The sequence below is a fragment of the Aquarana catesbeiana genome, linkage group LG03 (assembly GCF_042186555.1).
Source record: "Aquarana catesbeiana isolate 2022-GZ linkage group LG03, ASM4218655v1, whole genome shotgun sequence".
Lineage (NCBI taxonomy): Eukaryota > Metazoa > Chordata > Amphibia > Anura > Ranidae > Aquarana > Aquarana catesbeiana.
In genome coordinates this window covers 582,937,271-582,952,473 of record NC_133326.1, presented here as the reverse complement: position 1 = coordinate 582,952,473, position 15,203 = coordinate 582,937,271, and the positions used below count along the sequence as shown (strand labels likewise).

The 15,203-nt window shown below is 43.4% G+C and overlaps 1 protein-coding gene across 5 annotated transcripts in view; it reads left to right on the top strand.

Moving 5' to 3' along the window:
* Positions 1-15,203, top strand: part of LG03H2orf42 (linkage group 03 C2orf42 homolog) — a 34,943-nt gene that overhangs the window by 14,890 nt on the left and 4,850 nt on the right. For all 5 annotated transcript variants that reach the window (XM_073621990.1, XM_073621991.1, XM_073621992.1 and 2 more), the window contains 4 exons: positions 798-890; positions 4,187-4,291; positions 11,821-11,928; positions 15,087-15,187. In XM_073621990.1, coding sequence (XP_073478091.1) covers positions 798-890; positions 4,187-4,291; positions 11,821-11,928; positions 15,087-15,187 — 407 coding nt within the window. The remainder of the gene's footprint in view (positions 1-797; positions 891-4,186; positions 4,292-11,820; positions 11,929-15,086; positions 15,188-15,203) is intronic.

The following is a 15,203-nucleotide window of genomic DNA, read 5'->3' as shown; positions in this document are numbered from 1 at the left end:
CTGACTTTGGGGTCAATTCACAAAAGAATATTGCACGAGATATTTGAGTCATGTGAGACATTTAAGCCAAATGTCTCATGCGATATGAAAATTGTATTTTTACTATGGGTTTACGCAGTATTTACAGCAAAAATAAGAAACACTGTAAATGCCACATAAACCTGTCTAAAAGTCAGTTCACAAAAAAAAAGTAAACAAAAACATTTGGCAAATGAGTTGTGACCTAGACTCTAGCTCTGCAGTATTTTAATGAATGCTAGCTGGTTTTTAAAGAGCTGGCACCTGCCACGTCCTTAACAACCAGTGACTCCTCTGTCAGTGGGGGTTCTCTGCTGACAGCAAAATGTAAAGAGGCAAAAATGTATTGAAAACGATGTGCAGTTAACACCCCCCCCCTCCAATCCATACCATGCCCTTCCTGTCTGGTATGGAGTTTTGGGGGGGGGGGGGGGTCTCATACGGAAAGAAAAAAAGGCGATCGGTCCCCCTCACAAGCATGCAGGCCAGAAAAGGGGGAGGGGAGAAGGAGCATACTTAATTGCTGGCCTTATTAAAGTATGTTGAAGTTTGTTTTTTTTTCTGTATTTATCCATGATGACGTGGACTTTTGAGGGATGACATTTGTGCTGTTACCTTAAAAAGTTTCAGGTTCTGCTGTCTGTTGTCTTTGACCTCCATTTGCTAGGATGGCATCCTTTTACTTTCTCTTGACAAATAAAGTTCTAAATTATTTTTTCTCACTGCTATACCCTGAAAGCATTGTTCTTAATGTGTTCTCTATTCGTCATGTGTTTAAGGTACAAACTCTCTGGTACAAGAGGCTACCCTTAACAGTGGGAAGAAGAATACAGCAAAGAAAACACCAGTCAATTCGGCAGCGAAGAGACCAGGTACACAACACTTTTGGGTGCGGAATTTTCATCAAGAGAGATGAAATGAAATGCAGCTGGCAAAATTTCCCCTTCCCGCCGACCGTACGCAGATGTGCGTACTCGGCTTTCGGGGGTTATACCGGGATGATGCCCGCAGCTGCAGACATCATCCCGGTACTGTTGTTTCGAGCCGGCAATCAGCTATCCGTATATAACAACCGATGCGGCTAAAAGCCGCTCGGCTGTTATACCGGAGGAGCAGGAGGGGGCTCCCGCCGCTCTTACCGGGCCTTCCATGCGATCGGGGGGCCCGGTGTCCAATCGGCTGCCTCCGGCGGCTGGGGGCGGGCTGGAACGAAGCCATGAATGGCTTCGTTCCAGCCTTCTAATTGTAAACGTGGAAGCAACGTCATGACGTCACTTCCCGTTTACTCGGCTGCCAATGGCGCAGAATTAAAAAAAAATATACAGTGTTCAGAATCGCCTTTTTCGGCGATCTGAATACTTTGAAGTGCAGAGGAGGGATCGGGGGTCTTTTAGACCCCCGATCCCTCCATAAAGAGTGCCTCTCACCACCTATTACTGTCACAAGGGATGTTTACATTCCTTGTAACAGCAATAAAAGTAAAAAAAAAAAACATTTTTTTTTAAACACAATTTATAAGTATAAAAAAAAAATTTAAGAAAAAAAAATTTTTTTTTTTAAAGCGCCCCCGTGCCTGCGAGCTCGCGCAGCGAAGAAAACGCATACGGAAGTTGCGTCCGCATATGTAAACGGTGTTCAAATCACACATGTGAGGTATCGCCGCGATCATCAGAGCGAGAGCAATAATTCTAGCCCTAGACCGCCTCTGTAACTCTAACCTGGTAACCGTAAACAAAAAAATTTAAAGCATCGCCTATGGAAATTCATAGCTACCGTAGTTTGTCGCCATTCCACGAGTGCGTGCAATTATAAAGCTTGACATGTTTGGTATCTATTTACTCGGCATAACATCATCTTTCACATTATACAAAAAAATTGGGGTAACTTTACTGTTTGGATTTTTTAAAATTCATGAAAGTGTCCCTTTTCCAAAAATTTGCGTTTAAAACACCGCTGCCTAAATACCGTGTGATATAAAAAAAAAGGCTTAGTCATGAAAGGGATAAAACCTGACAGTTTTTCTAACCGTCCCTTGCTCTATCCAAAATGGAAAAAAAAAAGTTTTGCCTATAGTTCTACTTTAAAGTGGATGTAAACCCTCACATATACCCAGTGAAGTGAACAGCCTCAGATGATACACAGGGTTGAAAAAAATACTCCTACATGTATATGTATAATATTCCTACATGTATACGTTTACATGTATATCTGCTGTCTTCAGATTTATATACTGATTAGAAAGTTCACATCTTGTTAGATATTTAATTTCCTCATTCAGCAGTAGTAGTGTAGTGTTGGATTACACTGGTAGACAGCTGATTGGAGGAAAGGCACACACCCCCTCCAGATAGGCAGAGACTTGCAGAGTTGTCCTGTGAGTAGAGCAGTTTTCTGCTAATCAAATTATAGCACCCACCCTGACACAAATTTCAGCCTGGTTTTATCACAATTGTTGTAGAACTTGTCAGAAGTTATCAGGCTGATAACAGAAGAACGGAGCAGGAGAAAGCCACAGGACTTAGTGCTTTGGAGAGATATAAGAAAACACTGCAGATATATGTGCCCAGCTCTTATTTCATTAATCTTGTTTACATCCACTTTAGGTTAAAGCATAACTATGCTGCTGTGGGCTCCCTCAGTCTTTTTCTAGTTCTGTTTGCTGCCAGTGTTTTTTTTATTGGTCGACCACAGGTGACCTACAGTAACTCCCACGCATGCACGCAGAAGTGACTGTGTCCTACACTGAACTACCCATACATGGAAGTCTGTATACAGAGTGCACTTGGTTTCCCAAAGCACTGTTTTTCTAGAAAAATGGCACATTAGAAGGTGAAATACAAAATGGCAGTTTAAATCTCTCTCTTAGTATAGATTGACTTCAAAGGAACTCCTAATAGGTGTGCATGCTCTGGGTCATTCAAAGCATTAAAGTCATTTAATGAGCACAACAGTCAGGCAAATGGATTTTCATAAGGAGCATGTGCCATAAATGAGCATCTAAAGTAACTGCAGAGCATTTAGATGTACCCATATAGTACAACTGCTGCTGTCTCCTGGGTACAGTGATATAGATTACTGATGGTTTCATGGGAATTCTAATTGGAACTGCAAAATCTGGCACCACCATGCCTTGTCTTACTGCAAAATAGTCAAAAATGTTGATGGGACTTTTAGTCCACATGTGAAGATTTGTAAAACCAACAATGTTTATAATCTTAATTCTTGTTATTAACATTTAAAATATCTTGATTTTTAAACCTTCCATTTTAAAGCAGCCACAAGGCTATTACTGATATATTATATTAAAGCAGTAGTAAACCGCATGAGATTTTAAAATTTTTTTTGTAAGAAAATTGCATTTCATTATGGAATACTTACTTTAGAACTAAGCTTTCCAAGGGCGCACTCTACCGCTGAAGGCGCTTCCATCTTCACCTGGTCTTTCTTCCATGCATGCGTGTGGGAGTCGCAGACCGTGGCATGCAGCTCTGAAGGGACAGCACGGGTATGCCGTCCCTTCAGAGCGCATGCGCTGGGGACATAACCGGCTGCATGCAGTGTGAATATCTCCTAAACCGTGCTTGTTTATTATAGGCTTACCTGTAGGTACAAGTAAAAAAAAAAAAAAAAAAAGACTTCCACTTTAACCATAGAACTGATTTTACTGAATATATATGATATACATATACCTTAATTATGGCTTCACAGTCTGCCCTCATTATCCTCGCCCCCTTCAGTATTTCTATTTTTCATTAAACAGTTTGCATTACAAACATTTCCAGTTATCGTTTATGCATGGACAGCATATAAGACAGCAGACCGGTAATGATCTATAGAAACACTGAAGGGTAAAGCCTAGTACACACTACTATTTTTTTTTTGTTTTTTTTTTCCCACTCAACCCATCAGCTATTGTGTCTTTCGGTCATGCCGCTTCAACAGAAGATTTTATTGTGCACATTGTTGGTTTTATAAATCTTCATGGGCACCTTTAAAAGTCCCATCAGCATTTTTTGACTTCATGTGAAGTCTGTTGTATGGTTTCTCTTTCAATGACATCAATACTGGGCATGTTGGCCAGTGTTAGGCATTATTTTTGCTTTTATATTTAACGAAAATCTTGTGATGCATATGTGCTGTCTATTTTTTTTTTTTTTTTTTTTCTCAGCCTCTAACCAGCTGATGGATGAGGGCCAAGTGTCCCTGACCTTCACAGACTGGCTGTCCAGTGTGACTGAACGAATTCACCAGACTATGCATTATCAGTTTGATGGTGAGTACACATAGACTGTAATGGATGCTGCTAGTAACTGTATATACTACTAAACAAAATACTTAAACGGGTAGCATTGTAATATAATCTTTCAGTGGGTGGGATTGACACATCTGTTGTGTTTAACCATTTATGGACATTGCACATTCTACAAATGCAAAAAAAGGACTTAATTGAAGTACACAGGGTGTGTGTATTATGCTCTGTCCTTCTGCCCCACTACTGCTCTTCCCCCTTTAATTGCTGGCAGTTCTTGACAGCCGGTAGTTGTTGTGTAAACACAACAGTTCTAAGTGCCAGTTCACACTGAGGCAGCTTCAAAGTCGCCCGATCCCTGAAGCTGCCCCGTGCAGCGTGACTTCAGCGCAGTCAATGCAGATCACTTTGAAGTCCCCCCAAAAGGTACCGGAACCTTTTTCTAAGTTGGAGCGACTTGAGTCGCTCCGATTAGAACAGTTCCAATGCACTGCATGGAGCGTGACTTGTCAGGAGGCTAAGTCACCTGACAGGTCGCCTCAGCGTGAACCGAGCCTAATAGCTGTTACATAGTTACATAGTAGGTGAGGTTAAAAAAAGACACAAGTCCATCAAGTCCAACCTATGTGTGTGATTATGTGTCAGTATTTCATTACATATCCCTGTATGTTGCGGTCATTCAGGTGATTATCTAATAGTTTCTTGAAGCTTTCAATGCTCCCCGCTGAGACCACCGCCTGTGGAAGGGAATTCCACATCCTTGCCGCTCTTACAGTAAAGAACCCTCTACGTAGTGTAAAGTTAAACCTCTTTTCTTCTAATTGTAATGAGTGGCCACGAGTCTTCTTAAACTCTTCTGCGAAAAAGTTTTATCCCTATTGTGGGGTCACCAGTACAGTATTTGTAAATTTAAATCATATCCCCTCTCAAGCATCTCTTCTCCAGAGAGAATAAGTTTAGTGCTCGCAACCTTTCCTCATAACCAAGATCCTCCAGACCCTTTATTAGCTTTGTTGCCCTTCTTTGTACTCGCTCCATTTCCAGTACATCCCTCCTGAGGACTGGTGCCCAGAACTGGACAGCATACTCCAGGTGCGGCCGGACCAGAGTCTTGTAGAGCGGGAGAATTATCGTTTTATCTCTGGAGTTGATCCCCCTTTTAATGCATGCCAATATTCTGTTTGCTTTATTAGCAGCAGCTTGGCATTGCATGCCATTGCTGAGCCTATCATCTACTAGGACCCCCAGGTCCTTTTCCATCCTAGATTCCCCCAGAGGTTCTCCCCCCAGTGTATAGATTGCATTCATATTTTTGCCACCCAAATGCATTATTTTACATTTTTCTACATTGAACCTCATTTGCCATGTAGTCGCCCACCCCATTAATTTGTTCAGGTCTTTTTGCAAGGTTTCCACATCCTGCGGAGAAGTTATCGCCCTGCTTAGCTTAGTATCGTCTGCAAATACAGAGATTGAACTGTTTATCCCATCCTCCAGGTCGTTTATAAACAAATTAAATAGGATTGGTCCCAGCACAGAACCCTAGGGAACCCCACTACCCACCCCTGACCATTCTGAGTACTCCCCATTTATCACCACCCTCTGAACACGCCCTTGTAGCCAGTTTTCAATCCATGTACTCACCCTATGGTCCATGCCAACGGACCTTATTTTGTACAGTAAACGTTTATGGGGAACTGTGTCAAATGCTTTTGCAAAATCCAGATACACCACGTCTACGGGCCTTCCTTTATCTAGATGGCAACTCACCTCCTCATAGAAGGTTAATAGATTGGTTTGGCAAGAACGATTCTTCATGAATCCATGCTGATTACTGCTAATGATATCATTCTTATTACTAAAATCTTGTATATAGTCCCTTATCATCCCCTCCAAGAGTTTACATACTATTGATGTTAGGCTAACTGGTCTGTAATTCCCAGGGATGTTTTTGGGGCCCTTTTTAAATATTGGTGCTACATTGGCTTTTCTCCAATCAGCTGGTACCATTCCAGTCAATAGACTGTAAAAATTAGGAACAACGGTCTGGCAATCACCTGACTGAGTTCCCTAAGTACCCTCGGATGCAAGCCATCTGGTCCCGGTGATTTATTAATGTTAAGTTTCTCAAGTCTAATTTTAATTCCGTCCTCTGTTAACCATCTAGGTGCTTCCTGTGTTGTGTCATGAGGATAAACACTGCAGTTTTGGTTACTGAAGCCCCCCGATTCCCTCGTGAATACTGAGGAGAAGAATAAATTCAATACCTTTGCCATCTCCCCATCCTTTGTAACCAGATGTCCTTCCTCATTCTTTATGGGGCCAATATGGTCTGTCCTCCCTTTTTTACTGTTTACATACTTAAAGAATTTCTTGGGATTTTTTTTTGCTCTCCTCCGCTGTGTGTCTTTCATGTTCTATCTTAGCCGTCCTAATTGCACCCTTACATTTCTTATTGCATTCTTTATAAAGTCTGAATGCTGAGGATGATCCCTCCACCTTGTATTTTTTTGAAGGCCTTCTCCTTTGCTTTTATATGCATTTTTACATTGGAGTTAAGCCATCCAGGATTTTTGTTCGCTCTTTTAAATTTATTACCCAATGGGATACATTGGCTAATGCCCTTATTTAATATGCTCTTAAAGCAAACCCATCTCTCCTCCGTATTCTTTGTTCCTAATATTTTATCCCACTTTATGCCTTTTAGCAAGGTTTGTAGTTTAGGGAAGTTGGCTCTTTTGAAATTCAGTGTCTTTGTGTTCCCTTCATGTTTCTTATTTGTGTCATTTATACTGAAACTAATTGACCTGTGATCGCTGTTACCTAAATTGCCCCGTATTTCCACATCTGTGATCAGGTCTGTATTGTTGGTAATCAGTAGATCCAGTAATGTTTTATTTCTAGTTGGTGCGTCTACCATCTGACCCATAAAATTGTCCTGCAAGACATTAAGGAACTGGCGAGCCTTAAACGAATGTGCGGTTCCCTCCGCCCAGTCTATGTCTGGATAATTAAAATCCCCCATTATGATAACACTTCCCATCCTTGCTCCTAATCCAATTTGTGATAGGAGATCCGTCTCCACTTCCTCCCTCAGGTTAGGGGGCCTATAGCATACTCCCAGTATTATTTTCCCCTTAGCTTCATCCCTTTGGAGCTCTACCCATAAGGATTCCACCTCCTCACTAGCTCCCTCAGTGATGTCATCTCTCACATTCACTTGTACATTATTCTTGATATATAGGCATACCCCTCCCCCTTTTTTACCCTCTCTATCCTTGCGGTATAGGGTATACCCTTGAATGTTTGCCAGCCAATCATGAGAGCTGTTGAACCAGGTCTCTGAAATTCCCACAAAATCCAAATCCTCCTTGTACAACAGTATCTCTAGTTCACCCATCTTGTCCGCCATGCTCCTGGCATTGGTGAACATGCCACATAGTTTAGACCGGTCGCATATTGTCCTCGTATTGGGTGTTTCAAGATTGCAACTAGGACTTGCTACTATACTCACCTTGTGTTTTTGTGCTTTGGTTAACCTACCACTAATGCCCCCAATACTACCCTCTGGAATATCTTCCGCGCTGGCTATCACTGTCTCTGGACCCTCCCCCCCATCGCCTAGTTTAAAAACCCCTCTAACTTTTTGGCCATCTTCATTCCCAGCAGATCTGCACCCTCCTCATTTAGGTGCAGTCCGTCCCTTCTATAGTACCGGTTACCGACTGAGAAGTCGGCCCAATCCTCCAGGAACCCAAACCCCTCCTTACTACACCAGCTCTTCAGCCTCTTGTTTACTTCCCTAATCTCCCTCTGCCTTTCTGGTGTGGCTCGATGTACCGGTAGTATTCCTGAGAACACTACCTTGGAGGTCCTTTTCCTCAATTTAGCACCTAAGTCCCTAAAATCGTTCTTTAGGACACTCCATCTGCCTCTGACTTTGTCATTGGTGCCAACGTGCACCATGACAGCCGGGTCTTCCCCAGCCCCTCCCAGTAATCTGTCCACAAGATCCGTGATGTGCCGAACCCGAGCGCCCGGTAGACAACATACTGTTCGACGCTTCAGGTCTTGGTTACAGATTGCCCTCTCTGTCCTTCTAAGAATTGAGTCCCCTACCACCAGAATCTGTCTTTCCTTTCCCTTTGCTGCCCCCCCACTCTCACTGGAGGAGTTCTTCCCCTGGCAGCTAGGAGAGTCCCTCATCTCCAGCAGTGCTGGTCCCTGACTGGTTTCACCAATGTCACTCAATGGAGCGTACTTATTGGGATGCTCCAGTCCTGGATCGGCCTCTCTGGCACTTCCCCCTCTACCCCTCCTGACTGTCACCCATCTACTCTTTGCTAGTGCCTGCACCTCTTTGTCTCCACCCGCCTCTGTGCTGGCCCCTGCCGGCACCTGCCGTATACGTTCCTGGCTCACCTTTAGTATGGAGGGACTTCTCAGTGCTGACAGTTGCTTCCCCAGATTCAGAACCTGGGCTTCCAGGGAAACAGTGTGCTTACATTTTGCACAGCAGTACTCGCCCTCGATCGGATGATCAAGGAACGCATACATGCGGCAAGATGTACAAAGAGTCGCCTCTCCACACCCGCCGGGCATCGTACCTATTAAATTTAGTGAGGATTTGGGGATTTTACCCTGTCCAAATTACCTAACAGCTAGCTTCCTGGCACTAATACTCAAGACAATACACAGGTACTCACAGACCTACGTGCAATCGCAGAACAGTCGCAGACCTACGTGCACTCGCAATACTCAAGTATACAGTACACAATACACAAGTACCAACGATCCACACACACTACTCAGACAACACTCACATACTCACACTACACAGGTACTATGACCCCTGTTATAACCTCCAGTTTTAAACTCTGGTTTTTAACTCCCACTTACACCGAGTTCCACAGCCTCAGACTGAGCACGCTCAGACTGAGTCCTACACCCAGTTAAATAGGCACCTGTGAGCAATTAACCACCCCCCTTAATTGATAGACTGATGGAACCAGAGAAAAAAAAAAAAAAAAAAGCTATTTAAAAAGTGACAGCAAAAGGCAAATGAAAAACTAAAAGGAAAAGCCCCAAAAATGCAACCCAGCAAAAAAACAGCAATAAAACAGCAATCAAACAGCAATCAAACGGCAAGCAAACAAACGGCAAGCAAACAAACGGCAAGCAAACAAACGGCAAGCAAACAAACGGCAAGCAAACAAACGGCAAGCAAACAAACGGCAAGCAAACAAACGGCAAGCAAACAAACGGCAAGCAAACAAACGGCAAGCAAACAAACGGCAAGCAATCAAAAAGCAAACAAACAGCAAGCAAACAAACAGCAAGCAAACAAACAGCAAGACTTGTACACCCTAACTCTGGTTTTTAACTCCCACTTATACCAGCTCCACTTACACAAAGTTCCACAGCCTCAGACTGAGCACTGTTGTAAAAAGAAAAAAAAATATGGACCTTCTGACAGTGTTTATAAACTAATATCTGCTTGGTTCATCAGGTATGTGTAATGCCTACTTACTTGTGTCAAGCTGGACCAATGTAAGTATATGATGCACATAATTCCTGGAGTTAAGCTTTAAGCTTTAAAAAAAAAAAAAAATGTTCCTTTTGAAGTGTATTTATAGTCAGTCAGTGTAAATTATATATTCATTTCCTTGTTGTAATTTCAATAATTCTTAGCTTGAAGTTTTGTATACGTACTTTGTGAAGATCCCCATACATTTTCACTTCCATATATTCTGTGACACATATTCATTATGCCCTGTGAGTAGGCATTCACGGTACCATGGGATAGAGAAAACTGGAGGACCAGATGCAAAGTATGCAGGGAGTCCAGGAAATTGGCCAGCAGACAGACAGCACAACATGAAAGGGGATTTGGTCTGGTATGGATTTTAAAGGGTAAACCCCACGCCAAAAAAAAACAGCATGGGGGTCTCCCCCCCAAAATCCATAACAGACCCTTATCCAGGCACCCCCCAAACCATACCATACCAGGCCACTTGCCCTCCACATATGAGGTGGTTGGTGCTTTGGGGACAAGGGCCTCTTCCCGACAACCGTGGGTGGTGGTTGTGGGGGTCTGTGGGCAGGGGGCTTATCGGAATCTGAAATCCCAGCCCCCCACCCTATGTGAATGAGTAGGGGTACAGTGTACCCCTACTCATTCACCCAAAAAAGTGTAAAAAATAAATAAAACCAGTACACAGGTTTTTTGACAAAGTCCTTTTTATTAAAGTAGCTACAACGTGTCTTCTTCCTCCGGTTCTTTTTGCTCTGCTGATGTCTTCTTCCTCTGGTTCTGATCGCAGCCATTTTTACTGGCACTTTTCCGCTTCTACAGGCTTTCACGGGCAGAAGAAAAAGTGCCTGTTTTTACGGGCTACTTGTAAATCTACGGGCGGTTGGCAACGCTGCTTGGTGCCGAGGTGTTAAAGTGGTAGTAAACTGCGGCATTTAAAGAAAAAAAAAAATCCCTTGCAAGGTAGTTGCATAATGTGCTAGTATGCATTGCATACTAGCACACTATGAACTACTTACCTTAGAACAAAGCCCTCCAGTGGTGCACTGTCACTGCTGACAGGGTTTTCATCTTCACCCTGTCTTCCTTCTGGGTTCACAGGCTCCAACAGCTTTATGTCACTGGCAGCAGTGACGTCAATGGCTGCCAAAAGAGCGAATATCTCCTAAACGGTGCACGTTTTGGAGATACTCATTTTAAAAGCGGACTTTGCTACTGCTTTAATTGAAATGCTGCTGTATAATAAGCCTGACCTCTGCCTCCCCCATGTCAATGGAGAGACAGACAAAAGTCATCTCTGTACAAATACTCCGAAACTCATTTGTCATTTGTGACCTTCTCTGGTTCAAGCACATGAAGGACATTAAACGTCAGTTAGCCAACCTAAATAGTGATGCTGATAAAACAGCACAGCTCCAACAATGTGCTCCAGGTATTCTGCAGATACGGGGCAATATGTACATTCAAAAGATGATGAAGGTCCTCTCTAACCAAGTAATACATATTTATTTTTGAATGTTGTTATAATTTGATTTGTGGTCTTTTGTTAGACCAGCATTTATAAGCTTTATTCAGCTTATATGGGGGGGTATTATGTCAGTATGTATATTGTTATTTGCTGAAGACCTCAGCTTGTGTATGCATCAAATGCTCTTATTTTATTTGTTGGAAGGTTCATGTTTCAGGAGGGGTGCTGCCACACATTTTTGCAGATATGCTTTTATGTGGAAGTCTACTGTACATACAGATACATATGTTGTATTTATCTGCTGTAAATAAAGTAACAAATATTACATGAATATTTCCAAAACCATTGGTTGTTGAGTTCTGCATGTGGAGAGGCTTAAAATGGACACACAATGAAACATGAATCCTTTTTGCTAAATAATTCTGTTGGTTTCTTACTTGATAAATATGCCACTGTCGCATAGTAATTCCCCTTCGTATAAGTATAACGTTGTGTCACACCAAGTTATGCTTTATTCAGAGATGGAGTTTAATAGTGTTACACTCTCTGCAGGTAAACCAGAGCCTCTAGTATTTCACATTCCTCAGTCTTTCTTTGATGCGCTCTCACAGAGACTGTCCATGGGCAATGCGAGGATGCGGCTCCCCAATTGCACTACAGGTACATTTTATTATATCTGCTTACAGGTGTACTTCTAATTGAGGCATAATGTAGCATTCTCTAAGACTGGCTATATACTTGGCAGTTAATTTCTCTACTTTTAGTTCTCTTTAACCATTTTTCCACTAGAGACTTTTTTTTTTTTTTTTTTTTATTCCCCCTTTTTTTGCACAAGTTAAAATGAACATCTTAGGCCTGAAGTTTTGCTTAAACCCCCAGAGATCCTGTCCCATTATATTGGCTGTTTATCAAACCCATATTTTCTGTGAAAAAATACACTTAAATAAACTGTTTACCTTATTAAAAACAATTAAGCCATACATTTGCAAAGGTAAAATCTTTTAACCCTTTTGCTGTCATATAAGTACTATTTACTACATTCTCCTGGCTGCTATATTGATTACATACAGCTGTTTGCTTTCTAGTAGAAGTGATTCAGGCTTATTTGTCCCTCCTGGGTGCCTGCGACCATCATGGGCTATTGCCAAGCATGCTGGAGTGAGAGCAATAATTCCCGGGTTATCAGTTACTGTTAACTCTAAACTGGTGGGCTATAAAGGTCTTTAAGGCCCTTTTCACACGATCGGACCGTTCAGGTCCGCCTGTCAGTTTTGACGGCGGACCTGAACGGGCGCTCCATGTTGGCCTATGGTGCGACGGATGTCAGCGGAAACATGTCCGCTGACATCCGACCCCGTCCCATCCTCTAAAAGCAGACGGATTGCCCTACGTCCAAATCCGTCACTATCGGATCGGGTGAGATCTGACGAAAACGGACATGCTGTCCGTTTTCATCTGATCCCTCCATAGGCAGCAGCGGCGCCTGACAAGCCCCTCCCCGCTCAGTGAGCAGAGAGGGACCTGTCATCTGCCGGCTCAGCGGAGATCAACGGAGAGATCTCCCGCTGAGCCGACGGACCGAGGCGGGCTCCGTGGAAGCGGAGTCCGCCTCGTGTGAATGAGGCCTAAAACATCGCCTATGGATAATTGGAGGCATCTTTCCTTTTTACAGGCATGCAATTTGGAGATACACAGTATCTCACAAAAGTGAGTACACCCCTCCACATTTTTGTAAATATTTTATTATATCTTTTCATGTGACAACACTGAAGACACTTTGCTACATTGTAAAGTAATGAGTGTGCAGCTTGTATAAGGCCGGTTTCACACTGGGACGGTGGGTGCGTCAGCGGTAAAACGCCACTATTTTTAGTGGCGCTTTACCGTCATTTTAGCAGCGTTATTTGGCCGCTAGCGGGGCGGTTTTACCCCCGTTACCGGACGAAAAAGGGTTAAAACCGCCCGCAAAGCGCCACTGCAGTGGCGCTATGCCGGCGGTATAACCGTGCTGCCCCATTGATTTCAATGGCCAGGAGCAGTGTATACACCGCTCCTTCACCGCTCCAAAGATGCTGCTAGCAGGACCTTTTTCAGCATCCTGCTAGCGCACCGCTCCAGTGTGAAAGCCTTCGGTGCTTTCATATTGGAGAGACAGCAGCAGCGGCTGTTTCAGGTCTGTTTGCAGGCGCTATTTTTAGCGCAATAGCGCTTGCAAAACGACCCATTGTCTAACAGTGTAAATTTGCTGTCCCCTCAAAATAACTCAACACACAGCCGTTAACATCTAAATTGCTGGCAACAAAAGTGAGTACACCCCTAAGTGAAAATATCCAAATGGGCCCAAAGTGTCAATATTATGTGTGACCACTATTATTTTCCAGCACTGCCTTAACCCTCTTGGGCATGGACTTCACCAGAGCTTCACAGGTTGCCACTGCCGTCCTCTTCCACCCATCCATGACGACATCACGGAGCTGGTGGATGTTAGAGACCTTGCACTCCTCCACCTTCCATTTGAGGATGTCCCACAAATGCTCAATGGGGTTTAGGTCTGGAGACATGCTTGGCCAGTCAATCACCTTTACCCTCAGCTTCTTTAGCAAGGCAGTGGTCATCTTGGAGGTGTATTTAGGGTCACTATCATGTTGGAATACTGCCCTGTGGCCCAGTCTCCGAAGTCTCCAGTCTCTAAAGGGAGGAAATCATGCTCTGTATATCACGGTACATGTTGGCATTCTTGGTTCCCTCCGTGAACTGTGTCTCCCCAGTGCCAGCAGCACTCATGCAGCCCCAGACCATGACACTCCCACCACAATGCTTGACTGTAGGCAAGACACGCTTGTCATTGTACTCTTCACCTGGTTGCCGCCACACACGCTTGACACCATCTGAACCAAATAAGTTTATCTTGGTCTCATCAGACCACTGGACATGGTTCCAGTAATCCATGTCCTTAGTCTGCTTGTCTTCAGCAAACTGTTTGTGGGCTTTCTTGTGCATCACCTTTTAGAAGAGGCTTTCTTCTGGGAGGACAACCATGCAGACCAATTTGATGCAGTGTGCGGCATATAGTCTGAGCACTGACAGGCTGACCCCCCCCCACCCCTTCAACCTCTGCAACAATGCTGGCAGCACTCATGTCTATTTCCCAAAGGCAACCTGTGGATATGACGTTGTGCACGTGCCTGTTCTGAGTGGAACCTGTCCGGTTAAACCACTGTATGGTCTTGGCTACCCTGCTGCAGCTCATTTTCAGGGTCTTGGTAATCTCCTTATAGCCTAGGCCATATTTATGTAGGCCAACAATTCTTTTTTTTCAGATCCTCAGAGAGTTCTTTGCCATGAGGTGCCATGTTGAACTTCCAGTGACCAGTATGAGAGCGTGAGAGCGATTACCCCAAATTTAACACACCTGCTCCCCATTCACACCTGAGACCTTGTAACACTAACGAGTCACATGACATTGGGAGCGAGAATGGCTAATTGGGCCCAATTTGGACATTTTCATTTAGGGGTGTACTCACTTTTTGTTGCCAGCGGTTTAGACATTACTGGCTGTATGTTGAGTTATTTTGAGGAGACAGCAAATTTACACTGTTATACAAGCTGTACACTCACTACTTTACATTGTAGCAAAGTGTCATTTCTTCAGTGTTGTCACATGAAATGATAGAATAAAATATTTACAAAAAATGTGAAAGGTGTACTCACTTTTGTGAGATACTGTATAGAGTTTGTGTGCACTAAAATTCATTGTTCTAATTGAATGGACAAGTCCATGTTAAGGCAGAGATTTTAGAGGATTTTGTATTTTACAGCTTTTGTGAGGAAAGATGCCCTTCCGCTTGGGACTTTCTCCAAATACACCTGGCACATAACCAACATTTTACATGTAAAGCAGATCTTTGACACCCCAGAGGTAAGTGTCCACCTAT